Here is a 16067-nt window from a genome sequence, read left to right on the forward strand (position 1 = left end):
TTTCCTGGAGTGGTCAAAGCGAAGGGTGGGATGGCCACTCCCATGTGCCAAGTGAGGCTGGTAATAGGCCTCATAAAAACCTGGGCCTGCAGGTCTTGGGTGTGGTGAGACCTCTGCAGGTCTGAGGACCAGACTGGCTGTGCGCAGCAAGCCGTGTTTTTTGACATTGAGTAGTCAGGACCGATCTATGTATAGTGAGTGCTCAGACGAGCAGGTGTTCATTTCTGTTGGCCTGGAGTTAAAGGGGTTGTCCCGCGAAACAAAGTGGGGGTATACACTTCTGTATGGCCATATTAATGCACTTTGTAATGTACATTGTGCATTAATTATGAGCCATACAGAAGTTATTCACTTACCTGTTCCGTTGCTAGCGTCCTCGTCTCCATGGTGCCGTCTAATTTTCAGCGTCTAATCTCCCGATTAGACGCGCTTGCGCAGTCCGGTCTTCTTCCTTTCTGAATGGGGCCGCTCGTGCCGGAGAGCCGCTCCTTGTAGCTCCGCCCCGTCACGTGTGCCGATTCCAGCCAATCAGGAGGCTGGAATCGGCAATGGACCGCACGGTGCACCGCATGGTAAGTAAGAAGTCGCCGGAGCGCGGGGATTCGGGTAAGTACTGGCCGTTTTTTTTTTTTATTCCTACATCGGGTTTGTCTCGCGCCGAACGGGGGGGCTATTGAAAAAAAAAAAAAAAAAAAACCGTTTCGGCGCGGGACAACCCCTTTAAGGCCTGTTTTACTTCGTTTTCTGAAATAAACTAAAGAACTTTATTTCCTTGTGTCACTGTCTCTGGCCGTGGATGCCCAGGCGGCTACCTAATCCTGACGCTCATCCCTCACAGTATATAATAAGATAAATTATCAATTTATAAAGAAACATTTAAAACATTATCCTAAAAATAAACAACAGTGGTTGATAAATACCTGAAATGTCAAAGAATAGATCGATATGTTTGTAGCCTCAATGTAATAATCAGATTAAATATAAAATGATAATATATCTGCTATAAAATTAATTAAGGGAAAGCTAGATCTTTTCAAGTACCTCATTGAGACCATGAGGATGTAAAGTATTAAAACGAAAAATGTAAAACATCTCCTTAGTTCTGAGTTTAGTGAATTCGCCTTTAGGAATTTTTTTAAATCGGTGTGATTTTCATTAAAGAGCGAGCAGAGTTGTGATACATGGAAAAGTGCTTAGAGACAGTGTGTTTTAGGTCATTTCTTTTAGTATTGTATCTATGTTGGTTAATACGATTTCGTAGGGTGTTTATTGTACGGCCAACATTTCGTTTTTGGCAAGGACATTCAATTAAGTAAATCAGATGCTCAGAACCGCAGTTCAAAAATTGCTTGATCTGAAAAGGTATACTGTCAGTTCCCATAACGACTGATTGCCTTCGGTGGCATATATTCTCGCGACATTCGCAGCCAGGGGTTCCACATCTATATGCTTCTGTATTCAGAGTAGAAGAATAAATTGGAAGACCCTTTGCTTGAGTGTTTTCTGGAATTTGCGAGGGCATGATGGAGCTAGAATATTTCCCAACGTCTTGCTCCTCCTAAAGATCAGGTTAGGGTTGGTGGAAAGTATTTCTGAGATAAAAGGATCTCCTTTTAGAATATTCCATTATTTATTTAGGATATTCCTCAGTTCCCTTTGTTTTGAGTTATATCTCGTGATGGATCAGAGATCATAGCGACCTTCATTCTTCTCAGATGTCATTTGTTTTGTTGTTATTATATTAGTACGTATTGGCCCGCCCTCTTGCCTAGCTCTAATATAAGATGTTTTTAATAGGGCTTCTGGATACTTTTTTTCTTTCAACCTATTATACAGAATTTTTGCCTGCTCGTCAAGTGTTTCAAGGGTAGAACAGTTTCTTCGGATCCGTTTGAATTGTCCAAAAGGAACGTTTAATTTCCATTTTTTCGCATGGCCACTTCTGAAGTCCAGGAAACTGTTGGGATCCACTTGTTTAAAATGTGTTTTTGTACAAATGTTATTTTCCTTAATATAGATGTCCAAATCCAAGAAAGTAACTTGTGTAGTGCTACAAGTGCCAGTGAATTCTAAACCCCATGTGTTTAGGTTCAGATTTTTGATAAATTGTTTTACTTCTCCCATGGTGTCATCCCAAATAAAGATGATGTCATCATTGTATAGTCTATAGAAATAGATGTGGGGATCTTTGATGTTTTCTTCAAATGCGCCAATGTACATGTTCACATAGCAGGGCACGCATTTGGTCCCCATGGCGGTCCCCCTTGTTTGCAGGTAGAAGTGGTTGTTAAATTTAAAATAATTATTGTAAAGAATAAATTCCACACTGTCCAACAGAAATTGTTTTTGTTTTGGTGGAATTAAAGTATCCTTTTTAGAGATGAGCGAACGTGCTCGGCCATGCCCCTTTTTCGCCCGAATACCGCGATTTTCGAGTACTTCCGAACGCGGGCGAAAAAATTCGGGGGTCGCCGTGGCGGCGTGGGGGGTTTCAGCGGGGAGTGGGGGGGAGAGGGAGAAAGAGGGGAAAGAGGGCTCCCCCCTGTTCCCCGCTGCTACCCCCCACGCCGCCACGCCTCTCCCCGCCCCCCCGGCGCACCCGAGTACTTTTCACCCGAGTAGTGAAGTACTCGAAAATCGCGGTGCTCGATTGCGAAATCGCCCTTACCGAGTACGTTCGCTCATCTCTAATCCTTTTCTAAAAAGTGGGCAATGGCCTCAATTTCTTGTAAATGGGGGATGTTAGAATATGGGGAGCAAACGTCAAGAGTTACCCATATGTATGTTTTTTCCCAAGGGATCTGTTGCAATAGGGATAATAATTGAGATGTGTCCTTCAAATATGCAGGGAGTTTTGTTACAAATCTATGTAGTTGTCTGTCGACATATTGTAGCTGGTAAGTGAAACAAATACCCTCTATGATGGGTCTTCTATCCAAAATCAAAAAATTACAGAGGGATCTAAACCAAAAATATTGAAAAAAGATATTTCCCTTGGGAATATAAAGCTACCCCACAGGTCAAATTTGCAGATAATAGAAAAACACACAACATTTACCAGAACAGAAGAAATACTTTTGAATTATATAATCATCCAGAAAGATCCCATCACCGTAACAGAAATTCCTCTTTTTCCAACTCTAGATCCAACCAATATCCAGACCCCTATGAGTACCAATACAATGATCATCTAGTTACCTCTTTTGGGATCTATGAACGGGGTCTTACACCTCAGCCCCCCCCCCCCCCCAGATGGCCAAACAGACTTGATGGATATCAATACAACACTTTTCATTCTGAACCATTATACAGACACATCCCAAGAGAATCTACTTGGAAGCACAGATACCCTAGAAACCCTACCCAAGAAAGGGCACTGATAGCCAATAGAAGAAGATATAATTACCCTAAAAAAAACCACTTATGATTCTAATCCATTAAATAATAATTTACCTTCAAAACCCACATTCCCTTCCATTATTTCTAATAATCCGAACTCCTCTGGAGAAAACATAACACAAGTTCCATTGGATAAACCGCCCCCAACTAATTCTTCAACCAACCCACCCAATTTCCAATATATTCAGATATGCGTTTAGAACCACCAGCTATGGAGAATATCGCAGGAAGTCCGTCAGATTTGATCAATTTCCTACAAAGTAAGGAAAATACCCCCCTTAGAACCAATATTAATATTGATCCTATCCTTCCAACTAGCTAATCATTTGAGATTACCAACAATACAAATCATGTTACTACCCCGATAACATCTTTTTTAGGGGAGACAACCCCTCGACTTTCAGAAACAGAGGGTCTAATAAGCAACACCTGGGTCACACAGAGTTCTGTGCTGTCCCTGAACCCTAAAGGAAAAACAATACTCAAAACCATTTGGAACAACTCGATGGGATGTTCAAAAATTACTCACTTTTATCAGTCACGCAACAGATCAGAAAAAGGAGAAGAAGAAGTGGCGAACGGACAGGGAGAAAAACACGCCAGAAATCAAAAATATCTAAAAACAATTCGGAAGATACAAACTCCAACGACGAAGCAATAAAATTGGGTATATTCAATATCTCTGGATACACGTTGAAAAAAAGAAGTGGAATTACTATCCAGGGGCTTGTCCTTTAGTCCATCAAGCGAGCCTGATCTTTTTGAACTCTTTTATAGGCCTTAATCACTTTGTAAGAAAATTGACACTAAAGCGATTCTACTCACTAAATGAGAACAAACTCCCACCTGAGGGATCATACTGTAGAGTTATAAAACTGAGAGAGCCCTTAGAGGACTCCATACTTGAAGACACCACTCCCACTAAAAAACTATTAACCACCAACCTTAAATCACCCAGTAAATTCTATCCGATGGAGACCAAAGGTCCCTATATAACTACTTTTTAACAGCAAAGTTTTGGAAGACTTTAGAACACTAACCAACAATAAAAATAGAAACAAAAATAAATACCATAAAGCATGGCGTCAGAACCGGAAGTTTACATTGCCATGTTTAGAGATGAAAAAGTCGCTCACATCCAGTTCAATTGTATTCCATAAATGTGACCATTGCATTACGGTTAGTGAAACCTCATACAGTTCCAAGAGTTTTTCTTTGTCTTCTTCTGGATCAACAGGGGGGAAGAGGGTTAATAGGCTGGACATTTGTCTTTTTTAGCTTAGCATACTATATTACTATGTTGATTAATTTAGGTTTGTGAATTTAGACTGCATACATTCATTTGTAGAAGCTGTGAATGCTGTACACAGAGGACAAACGACCATCACCTACGACCACAATGCTACAGCAATCTGCCTGGCCCTGCACTGCAAACCAATTTTTCCCACACTGGACAGGAGAAGAGAGTAGAAGGGACGATGCCGATTGATCACGCCTCTGTCCTCAAACATCCAAGCTTGAAGTCGTTAGAATACAGGCTGATATGTACCCAGCTTTACTGGGCTCCTGCACGCATGCCAAGTGAAGGCTCAAATCATCCACCTGATCCGTTATAATGCACTCCAGAGCTCTACAATACGCATAGAAATAAAACACTGCCACTACTAGTTTGTCAATGGTACACTGGAACTCGATTTATGAATTATGAATACAATCTTCGGAGAATATGGTTCGTTTTTAAAACTGACAGGGCTTGAACTGATAAATTCTAGATTTATTCTAGAAAAGATCTAGTAGTGCCAAAATATATAGTATGTATAAAGATATACAAAAAGCTTGTTGCATGGGGAGAATAAGGACATACAGGCAATAAACACTCAGCAGTATTTTAAAAATAAACAGGAATAAAATAAAAGAAAGTTACCAGATTTTGGGATACACGGCCCAAAGGGATCCAGAACAGAGGGACGCCTATATACGGAAGTATAGCTCCATGGATTGACCGGTTAGAACTGTGGGGTCCCCCAATACACACCTTCTCCCCACCCCTCTGAGGTCATACAGAGAAGGGAGGGTCGGATTTGTAGGAACTCAAAAATCGTAATTCCCTAGTTTCAGTCATATCTCGTTGGGAGGGTCTCTAATCATGAAGATATGCTGCCATATTTCTTGTCATGATTTTATCTATGCATGAATATCAAGCATGAGGCAGAAATCATAACCAGGTATGGGTTTACGTAGTTTGAGGGGAATTCCTGAGCTTGGGGTGAGGTATGGGGAGGTAATACAATTATCTCTCTAAAGGCAACAACCACCAGCCTGGGGAGAGCAAATCAGCATCTACCTGTCAAAGGGCCACTTGTATTGACATTGGGACAAAGGATTTCCTGTCCTCTTGTATATCAAAGGCTTGCCAATTACACAAGAGGAAGGGGGGATTAGAACATTATAATTTACCCATCTCATATCTTTATCCATCTATCTAGTATCTAACTATCTATCTATCATTAGAGTAGATTCAAGGGGCAAAGGTTGTCAGCTCAACTTTTCTATTGTCCTGAACGGCAACTAATTGATACTGGACAGCTGGGGGGACACTTTCTCAATCTCTTTATATGACAGAGTGCTAGTGAAAATTGGGATATATGAAAGGCATTTACCAAGTATGTGCATCGCAGAAATCTAAGCATTCTCTATCTGGTACAGAACATATTTAATCAGGGTAAAAAAAAGTAGACCGATAAATTTAAAAACCTTTTTAATAATCCCGGCGATCAGCTGCAAATTGTCACACTAACAAGACAGACGTACCCAGGAAGACATGGTTCTTCTTAGACGCTTTTGAGTATGCCACATGAGAGCCTTACAGGAATTTGGTAGTAGATTTAAGAGAAGACACAACAGAGGAACTCCTCTTAAGCACGGGGTTGTTTCCACCAGCTTTAGCGGCGGTGTACATTCAAAAGAAAACTGCCTCTAAGAAGTGAGTTAATCATCCTACTAACTATTGTAAGCTCTGCACATTGTGCTGACAAGATGTCTGAGGGATTACACTGCAATTGGGGCCTCTTAAAAAGCTGATAAAAGCAACACCTACAGTCAGAAAGTCTACTTTGTGCAATGCAAATTGCTTTAAGTAAAAGGGTGAATACCTCTAAAACAGCCTGGGTGATAAAACCCAGGTTCTCCGCTGTGTAAGTTTTCCATAGTCAAAAATGGCTGCTGCCACGTGTGAATTCTCCAATGTCTAACAAGATGTATAGCTAAAATATTTCCAATAATCTGAACATAAATGCCGGTTTTCCCCTGTGTGAGTTCTCTTATAGTTAACAAGATCTGCTTTGTCATAAAAATATTGACAACAGTCAGAATATAGAAATGTTGTTTCCCCTGTGTGAATTCTCTGATGTTTAACAAGATCCCCTTTATGGGTATTTCTCACATTCAGAACTTGAGAATGGCTTGTCCCCCATGTGAATTCTCTGATGTGCAACACGAAGTATTTTCCACATTTAGAACATGAAAATGGCCACTCTCCTGTGTGAGTTTTCTGATGTGTAACAAGATGTGATTTGTTCAAAAAACATTTTCTACATTCTGAAATGACCTCTTCCCTGTGTGAGTTCTCTGATGATTAACAAGAACTGATTTCTGAGCAAAACATTTCCCACATTCTGAACATGAAAATGACTTCTCTCCTGTGTGAATTCTCTGATGACTAACAAGAACTGATTTCTTAGCAAAACATTTTCCACATTCTGAACATGAAAATGGTTTCTCTCCTGTGTGATTTCTCTGATGATCAACAAGATGTGATTTTCTGGTAAAACATTTCCCACATTCTGAACATGAAAATGAGTTCTCTCCTGTGTGAATTCTCTGATGATCAACAAGACGTGATTTTCTGGTAAAACATTTCCCACATTCTGAACATGAAAATGGCTTCTTTCCTGTGTGAATTCTCTGATGATCAACAAGAACTGATTTCGTGGTAAAACATTTCCCACATTTAGAACATGAAAATGGTTTCTCTCCTGTGTGAATTCTCTGATGTCTAACAAGACCTAATTTCTGGGTAAAACATTTCCCACAGACAGAACACGAAAATCGCCTCTCACCAGTGTGAATTTTCAGATGTTCAACAAGGGATGATTTCTGGGTAAAACATTTCCCACATTCTAAACATGAAAATGGTTTCTCTCCTGTGTGATTTCTCTGATGATCAACAAGATATGATTTTCTGGTAAAACATTTCCCACAGACAGAACATGAAAATGGCTTCTCTCCTGTGTGATTTCTCTGATGATCAACAAGACGTGATTTTCTGGTAAAACATTTCCCACAGACAGAACATGAAAATGGCTTCTCTCCTGTGTGATTTCTCTGATGATCAACAAGATGTGATTTTCTGGTAAAACATTTCCCACATTCTGAACATGAAAATGAGTTCTCTCCTGTGTGAATTCTCTGATGATCAACAAGACGTGATTTTCTGGTAAAACATTTCCCACATTCTGAACATGAAAATGACTTCTCTCCTGTGTGAATTCTCTGATGATTAACAAGGGATGATTTCTGAGCAAAACATTTCCCACATTTAGAACATGAAAATGGCTTCTCTCCTGTGTGAATTCTCTGATGATTAACAAAAACATGTTTCTGGGCAAAACATTTTCCACACTCTGAACATGAAAATGGTTTCTCTCCTATGTGATTTCTCTGATGATCAACAAGATATGATTTTCTGGTAAAACATTTCCCACAGACAGAACATGAAAATGGCTTCTCTCCTGTGTGATTTCTCTGATGATCAACAAGACGTGATTTTCTGGTAAAACATTTCTCACAGACAGAACATGAAAATGACTTCTTCCCTGTGACAACTGTTTCTTCTTTTACATCTCTTCTGTAAATGTTATGTTGCCTACTAGTCTGTGATGAATTAGAAGATGGAACCTCTATAAAAGGATCAGATGACAGATGTTTGCTGGGAAGGGCTGAGGGTACATCTGGGATAATGGCAGGCTCTTCATGTCTATCTTGTATGTTACCATCATCTTCCACCGTAAAACCTGAAAATATCAGATGTCCCTCTAAGCTCCTGATGTCGTCATCTGCCAAGAATAAAACAGATTTTAACATTACAATTATATTAATATTTTATAAAAATGTCTATATAAAATATTCATACAAATTGTGAAAAAGACAAGTTACAAAAACCCCGTGCTCTTTTATGTATGAGGTTTTACTTACTTGAATAAGGGGTTTGCAGACATTAGCGAACCTCCTCAAGAATCCAGGTTAGCCTCTAAATTGTCACCCGTTCCTCCAGGTTTCTTTTGGAGAGTCGGTACCTTCTGGTGTTTATTCCATTAGCGTAGGACAATAGATACAATACAGGAGATGCAACTCGAGTCAGAGGGCTTACTGACTAATCTGCCACCTTTCATGAGCATATGACACAGAGACATGATAAAAGTATCAGGTACTTCTTAGAACTGGGGCGACCGGAGTCAGCGAGTGACATCCATGATGTGACAATAGCTAAGGCATCGTCAAAGTCCCAGGTACAAGAATGTAAAGAGTTTCTGCAGCGCAATAAGGACCTATTTACTGACCAGCCGGGTCGCACCAAGGTCATTGAACATGAGATTCTCACAGACCCCCAAGTAAAAGTTTGCCAAAAACCGTATTGAATTCCTGAGGCTAGTAGAGAGATAGTGTCTGCTGAAATAAAAAAAAATGCTAGAACTGGGGGTAATCGAGGAGTCTAAGGGTGGATGGTCAAGCCCAATAGTGCTGGTGCCTAAACCCTCAGGGAATGGCGGTTCTGTAATGATTACCGGAAGCTCAATGAGATATCAAAGTCGGATGCCTACCCCATGCCCAGGGTGGATGAACTAATTGAGAGGTTAGGCCCAGCCAGGTACATTACCACCCTAGATTTAACAAAAGTGTATTGGCAAATTCCCCTCACAAAGGAAGCTAAAGAGAAGACAGCTTTTTCAACTCCAGATGGCTGTTTCCAATATAGGAGAATGCCTTTTGGGTTGAAAAATGCCCCTGCCACGTTTCAGAGGGCGATGCGATGGATAGATTGCTAGGTCCCCACAAACGATACGCAGCAGCTTACCTGGATGACATCGTAATATTTAGGCGGGATTAGGAGAGGCACCTCAGTAAAGTTCAGGCAGTACTGGACTCTCCCAGAAGAGCAGGTTTCTCGATAAACCAAAAAAAAAAAAAATGTGCCTTAGGCATGGAGGAAGTTAAATACCTCGGCTTCATAGTCGGAAGGGGTTTGGTAAAACCTCAATGAAATAAAGTAGAGGCCATACAGAATTGGCCCCAACCCCTGACAAAAAAACAAGCAAGAGCCTTCCTGGGGATAGTAGGCTATTACCGATGTTTCATCCCTGATTTTGCCTCTATGGCAGCCCCGTTAACAGAACTCACGAAAGGGAGAAAGTCGGTAATGGCACAATGGTCACCAGAAGCAGAAAAGGCATTTGTAGAATTGAAACGTGCATTGTGTAAGCAGCCTGTGTTGGTGGCGCCAGACTTCAAGAAAGCATTTATAGTCCATACAGATGCGTCTGATGTGGGTCTGGGAGCCGTTATGTCACAGGAGGTTAATGGGGAAGAACATCCTGTCATGTTTTTAAGGCGGAAGCTTACCCCCTGCGAGAAAAATTATGCAATAGTGGAGAAAGAGGCCTTGGCAATAAAATAGGCACTAGACGCGCTGAGATATTACCTACTGGGTAGGAAATTTAAGTTGGTCTCAGATCATGCCCCCCTAAAGTGGATGAGCAAGAGGAAAAGGAACAACGCCAGAGTAACAAGGTGGTTCCTGGCATTACAGGAGTTTGACTTTGAAGTTGAACACAGGCCAGGAAAAACCAATGGTAATACAGATGCAGATGCCCTCCCAAGGGCTTATTGTTTGATGGTTTGGGGCAGAGGGGGGGGGGGTATGTAGTAGAGTGAGAGGTAAAGTGTGGGGCGGACGGTACATATCGCAGAGACTACTAGCATCTGTGAGGTAAACCTGGTCCGTCTCTCACTCCAGTACTCAGTTCCACCTGGCCCAAGTAGGTGAGGTGCATAAATGGGCGCAGGTTGCAGTCTGAAGAGGGAGGTGTGCCCTGTGTGAGCAGCAGAGGCTTACAGAGAGTGCTGAGCTGGAGACACTGCACCACGCTGCTGGGAAGGTTTGCTTTACTTTGCCCTATTGGAGTTTACAAAGACTTTTGTGTTACTACTGCTGGACTGCTTATTTAAAAGGACTTTCCATGAACTTTCTGTTATCTGGAGAATGCCAGTACTTTTGTTTTGTTCATCAAGTCTGAATAAAGAAAAGACGCTCAGCATTTGGTCGTGGCCTGGTGTGTTTCCCCCTGCATTGCTACAACACTCAGAGGTGAGGTAGATTCTCCTCAGTATATACACATAGAGGTTAGCTAGATTCTCCTCAGTATATACACCCAGAGGTGAGATAGATTCTCCCCAGTTTATACACATAGAGGTTAGCTAGATTCTCCTCAGTATATACACCCAGAGGTGAGGTAGATTCTCCTCAGTATATACACATAGAGGTTAGCTAGATTCTCCTCAGTATATACACACAGAGGTGTGGTAGCATCTCCTTAGTATATACACCCAGAGGTGAGCTAGAATCTCCTCAGTATATACACCCAGAGGTGAGGTAGATTCTCCTCAGTAAATACACATAGAGGTTAGCTAGATTCTCCTCAGTATATACACACAGAGGTGTGGTAGCATCTCCTTAGTATATACACAGAGAAGCATTAGATTCTCCTCAGTATAAACACATAGAGATGAGCTAGATTCTCCTCAGTATATACACATAGAGGTTAGTTAGATTCTCCTCAGTATATACACACAGAGGTGTGGTAGCATCTCCTTATTATATACACAGAGAAGCATTAGATTCTCCTCAGTATATACACATAGAGGTTAGCTAGATTCTCCTCATTATATACACCCAGAGGTGAGGTAGATTCTCCTCAGTATATACACCCAGAGGTGAGGTAGATTCTCCTCAGTATATACACCCAGAGGTGAGGTAGATTCTCCTCAGTATATACACCCAGATGTGAGGTAGATTCTCCTCAGTATATACACCCAGATGTGAGGTAGATTCTCCTCAGTATATACACCCAGAGTTGAGGTAGATTCTCCTCAGTATATACACCCAGAGGTGAGGTAGATTCTCCTCAGTATATACACCCAGAGGTGAGCTAGATTCTCCTCAGTATATACACCCAGAGGTGAGCTAGATTCTCCTCAGTATATACACCCAGAGGTGAGGTAGATTCTCCTCAGTATATACACTCAGAGGTGAGGTAGATTCTCCTCAGTATATACACTCAGAGGTGAGGTAGATTCTTCTCAGTATATACACTCAGAGGTGAGGTAGATTCTTCTCAGTATATACACTCAGAGGTGAGGTAGATTCTCCTCAGTATATACACAGAGGTTAGCTAGATTCCCCTCAGTGTATACACACAGAGGTGAGGTAGATTCTCCTCAGTATATACACATAGAGGTTAGCTAGATTCTCCTCAGTATATACACCCAGAGGTGAGCTAGATTCTCGCAAGTATATACACCCAGAGGTGAGGTAGATTCTCCTCAGTATATACACCCAGAGGTGAGGTAGATTCTCCTCAGTATATACACATAAAGGTTAGCTAGATTCTCGAAAGTATATACACACAGAGGTGAGGTAGATTCTTGACAGTATATACACAGAGAGGTGTGATAGGATCTCCTTAGTATATACACAGAGAAGCATTAGATTCTCCTCCGTATATGCACAGAGAAGCGTTAGATTTTCCTCAGTATATACACATAGAGGTGAGGTAGATTCTCCTCAGTATATACACCCAGAGGTGAGGTAGATTCTCCTCAGTATATACACATAGGATGAGGTAGATTATACAAATCATTTCCTTAAGCTTTATGTATCACAGATTTTTTCAAGCTTAGAATTGAATACTCAAGTTGTGACCCCTTTACTTTTCCTATGTAGGACCTAAAGAATGGTCGTTGCAAATTTAACACTTGTACGACACTGGGAAGTTACATAACAAAGGGGGTCACTTACTTTTGCACTTAGCATTGTATAATCAAATTGTGAATGTTTCAGTTTTCCTATTTAGGACCAAAATAATGGTCATGCCAAATTTTATGTTTGTACGACACCAGGAAGTAGGGGGTTAGTGGCCAGTCAGTGAGTGTTTTCATTTATTTATATTATATACATATATATACACACACACTAGCTGATAAACCCAGCTTCGCCCGAGTTAATTTAGTACAGGTGTTTACATGTTGTTTGCAGGGAAAATGAAGTCATAGTTACTTGCAAACCAAGGAATAAAATATGTATACACATATAGGAGTGTTAGATTCTCCTCAGACTGTATGTAGCAATGTCCCTCTGCAGAATGTGCAACCCCTACCACTCTCCTCACATATTACTTTTAAAGGTAACAGCCCTTTTTATTCAAATTTACCCCCAGACTGGAGGTTGCAGCCCCTTCTTGGCCTTAGAGGCTCCATCCCTGCAGTGCATGGCCGCTTCCTTATGTACTTTATAGCCTTTCAGTATATACTCCTAGAGGTGAGGTAGATTCTCCTGAGTATATACACACACAGATCAGTTATATTCTCCTCAGTATACAAATCATTTCCCTAGGCTTTATGGTTTCTGAGAAAAGAACTATGTAATGTATGGCGGCTTTTCAGTTTTTCAGGCTTAGAATTAAATATTGAAGTTGCAACCCCTTTACTTTCCCCATTGGGACATAAAGAATGGTTGTGGCAAATTTCATGTTTGTGCAGTTCATACGTGTGTTATTAGTTACATTACATATGAGGTCACTTACTTTTGCACTTAGAATTGAATAATCAAGTTGCCACCCCTTGACTTTTCCTACTTACAACCCAAAGAATGTTCATGCCAAATTTCACGCTTGTAAGACTCCGGGAAGTAATATAACATAGGGGGTAACTTATTTTTTTGCACTTAACATTGAATAATCGAGTAATGACTCCTTTTCCTATTTTGGACCGAAAAAATCGTTGTGCCAAATTTCATGTTTGTCCGACATCGGGAAGTTAGAGAGCTAGTGGCAAATCAGTAAGTCAGTGAGGGCTTTTGCCTTTATATATATATAGATTTTGGCTGAATAAGGGAATATACAGCTAAAAACCCCGACAACACAGACTCTTCTCTACATGCAGTCTCACCTGGGGGGTCATCTGTAGGAATCCCCTCCTTACACGGCTGATACCCCCTCACATGTGTCTCTGTAGCATCAATAGGGATCAGAACTTCCTCCAGTTTCACCAGCTGTGAAATAAATATTGTAAAAGTCATCACACAGTTGGAGAAGTCGTGTGGAAGGTTTTATATGGCCAGAAAAGGTCATTAATAGAGATGAGCGAGCATACTCGCTAAGAGCAATAACTCGATCGAGCATTGCCTTTAGCGAGTACCTGCCCGCTCGGAAAAAAAGATTCGGCTGCCGGAAGCGGGCAGGGAGCTGCAGGGGAGAGCGGGGAGAAACAGAGGGGAGATCTCTCTCTCCCTCTCTCTCCCCCGCTCCCCCCTGCTGACTGCCGCAACTCACCGCTCACCAGCTCCAGTAGCCGAACCTTTTCTTCCGAGCGGCGAGACACTCGCTAAGGACAATGCTCGATCGAGTAATTGTCCTTAGCGAGTATGCTCGCTCATCTCTAGTCATTAATTAGTATGAGGAGCCGGATTGACATGACAGCAGTAGTGATCTGGGCCAAATAGCTGCAGGTCTCCTGTATAACTCCAACCTGTTGCTTCTTTATTCCAACCATAAGTCTCCAGAACCAGAAAATAGTGATAAGATGTGGAGATCTAATGTCTGCGGTCGGCTGTAATCCTGCCATCTCCAGCTTTCTCATTACACAAGTATCAATCATATAATAAGACTAAACACAAGACCTTCCCAGCCGTCCTACAGACCAGGGGGAAGATTTCATGAAACCTTCTCTCCATCTACCTGATCATCCTGTGGAAGAAGAGGCCGGGGACATCTCTCCGCTGCTGTTCTCTTACTGGATCTACCTGCAGAAAACACAGACAGCCACTGAATTTATTCTCTACATACAAATAATAAAGGCCGTGTGGATTTAGTCCTGTCTATTACCTGGTGATAGGGGGGGCTGGTGGTCCTCCATCATGATGTCCTTGTACAGATCCTTGTGTCCTTCTAAATACTCCCACTCCTCCATGGAGAAATAGACAGTGAAGTCCTGACACCTTATAGGAACCTGACAACACAATGATACCATGATCACCCAGACACGTTATACCGCCATAGCATTACTGTATAATGTCCCAGCATTCCCAGCAGCATCACCTTTCTAGTCAGCAGCTCAATCATCTTGTTGGTGAGTTCTAGGATCTTCTGCTCATTGATCTCCTCAAGTATCAGGGGGCGAGGTGGAGGCCCTGTGATTGGGCTCAGGGGTCTTCCCCATCCATCAGACACCGGGGCCTGACAGCCATCACTAGAAGTCTTCTTCACTACCGTGTAATCCTGTTTATGAGGAGATACATCCATAAATATCCCTGCAGACATTTCTAGAGTCCTCCCAGTCTGGTCCGGCAGTTATGTCGGCTCTTCACATCTGTGTTCCTCAGTTCTGTTGTTCTGTGAGGGCACGTGTATATATTGCTATATGTTTTTATATCTTTAGACCTGCGTGCAAATTCTATGCAATGCTTTGTGACAAAAAACCTAATATTCAATATATGTAATATGCATTCTTAAAAAATCATATCAGATACGACAAAGGCTTCTGCAAGGCGGAGAAGACTGTTTCTTGGAAAATTACAAAGAGGAACAAGATAGAACGGCGATTAGCTTGGCAGTTTAAGGAACTTGCAACATCTTGCTCGAAGGACTGAGGAGAAAAAGAGAAGTGTCTGCTATGAATAAGGAACATGTGATTGATACAGCCGCCTGTCTGATTAACTTTTGCTATGGACAGTATTATGGACATATATGGTGATGCTATATATCTGGACCAATGAGATGCTATATGCTTTGTGTAGCAACAGGAGGGTATAAAGCCCTGTGTAAGCCAGTAAAGTGTTGGCCATTACTCCCGTACAGGGAAGCTTACCAGACCTGTGTGCGGTGTTTTTCCTTTACCGTCGACAACGGGACATTAGGGTGGGTTTTGACTGATGCTGTACTGATTGATTACCCTGACAGTTCTATTCTGTTGGCTGTTCGACATTTTACCAGCTGCAATAGTTTCCAGCATTCCGGCCGTCTTCACACTTGGCTGCAGCATTTACAGTACAGGCCATGCGGGGAGATTTATAAAATGTCTTTCACGCGGTGCCGGTATTTTCTATAACAAATCTACTTAGTCTTTGAGAACTGCGGCAGATTCTAAATCCGCAGCGAGACTATTTATACTACGGATTTATGCTGCGGATTTTGAACCCCTGAAGAACAAAGGATAAAATCCACAGAAGTTTGGCAAGTAAGTTGCAGCATAATACGAGCCATTTAGGCCACCTGCACACGAACGGATTTGCATTAAGGACTCCATGGCCGATGTCTGCACCAAATACCATCCATAGC

At 41.7% G+C, this 16067-nt stretch overlaps 2 protein-coding genes across 2 annotated transcripts; both read right to left on the reverse strand.

Moving 5' to 3' along the window:
• Window positions 1-6646: 6646 nt before the first annotated feature.
• Window positions 6647-8870, reverse strand: LOC136626728 (oocyte zinc finger protein XlCOF22-like). The gene is made up of 6 exons (XM_066601734.1): window positions 8828-8870; window positions 8215-8513; window positions 7931-8118; window positions 7464-7612; window positions 6994-7073; window positions 6647-6949 (listed from the first exon to the last, which is right to left on the reverse strand). Exons 1-6 carry the CDS (start codon window positions 8868-8870, stop codon window positions 6647-6649), a joined length of 1062 nt encoding a protein of 353 aa, XP_066457831.1.
• Window positions 8871-14488: 5618 nt separating this feature from the next.
• LOC136624486 (oocyte zinc finger protein XlCOF8.4-like) lies at window positions 14489-15182 on the reverse strand. Its single transcript, XM_066598470.1, has 2 exons — window positions 14829-15182; window positions 14489-14739 (listed from the first exon to the last, which is right to left on the reverse strand). The coding sequence occupies exons 1-2, from the start codon at window positions 15048-15050 to the stop codon at window positions 14599-14601; spliced, it is 363 nt and encodes a 120-aa protein (XP_066454567.1). The 5' UTR covers window positions 15051-15182; the 3' UTR covers window positions 14489-14598.
• Window positions 15183-16067: the final 885 nt, after the last annotated feature.

Source organism: Eleutherodactylus coqui, chromosome 4 (assembly GCF_035609145.1).
Source record: "Eleutherodactylus coqui strain aEleCoq1 chromosome 4, aEleCoq1.hap1, whole genome shotgun sequence".
Lineage (NCBI taxonomy): Eukaryota > Metazoa > Chordata > Amphibia > Anura > Eleutherodactylidae > Eleutherodactylus > Eleutherodactylus coqui.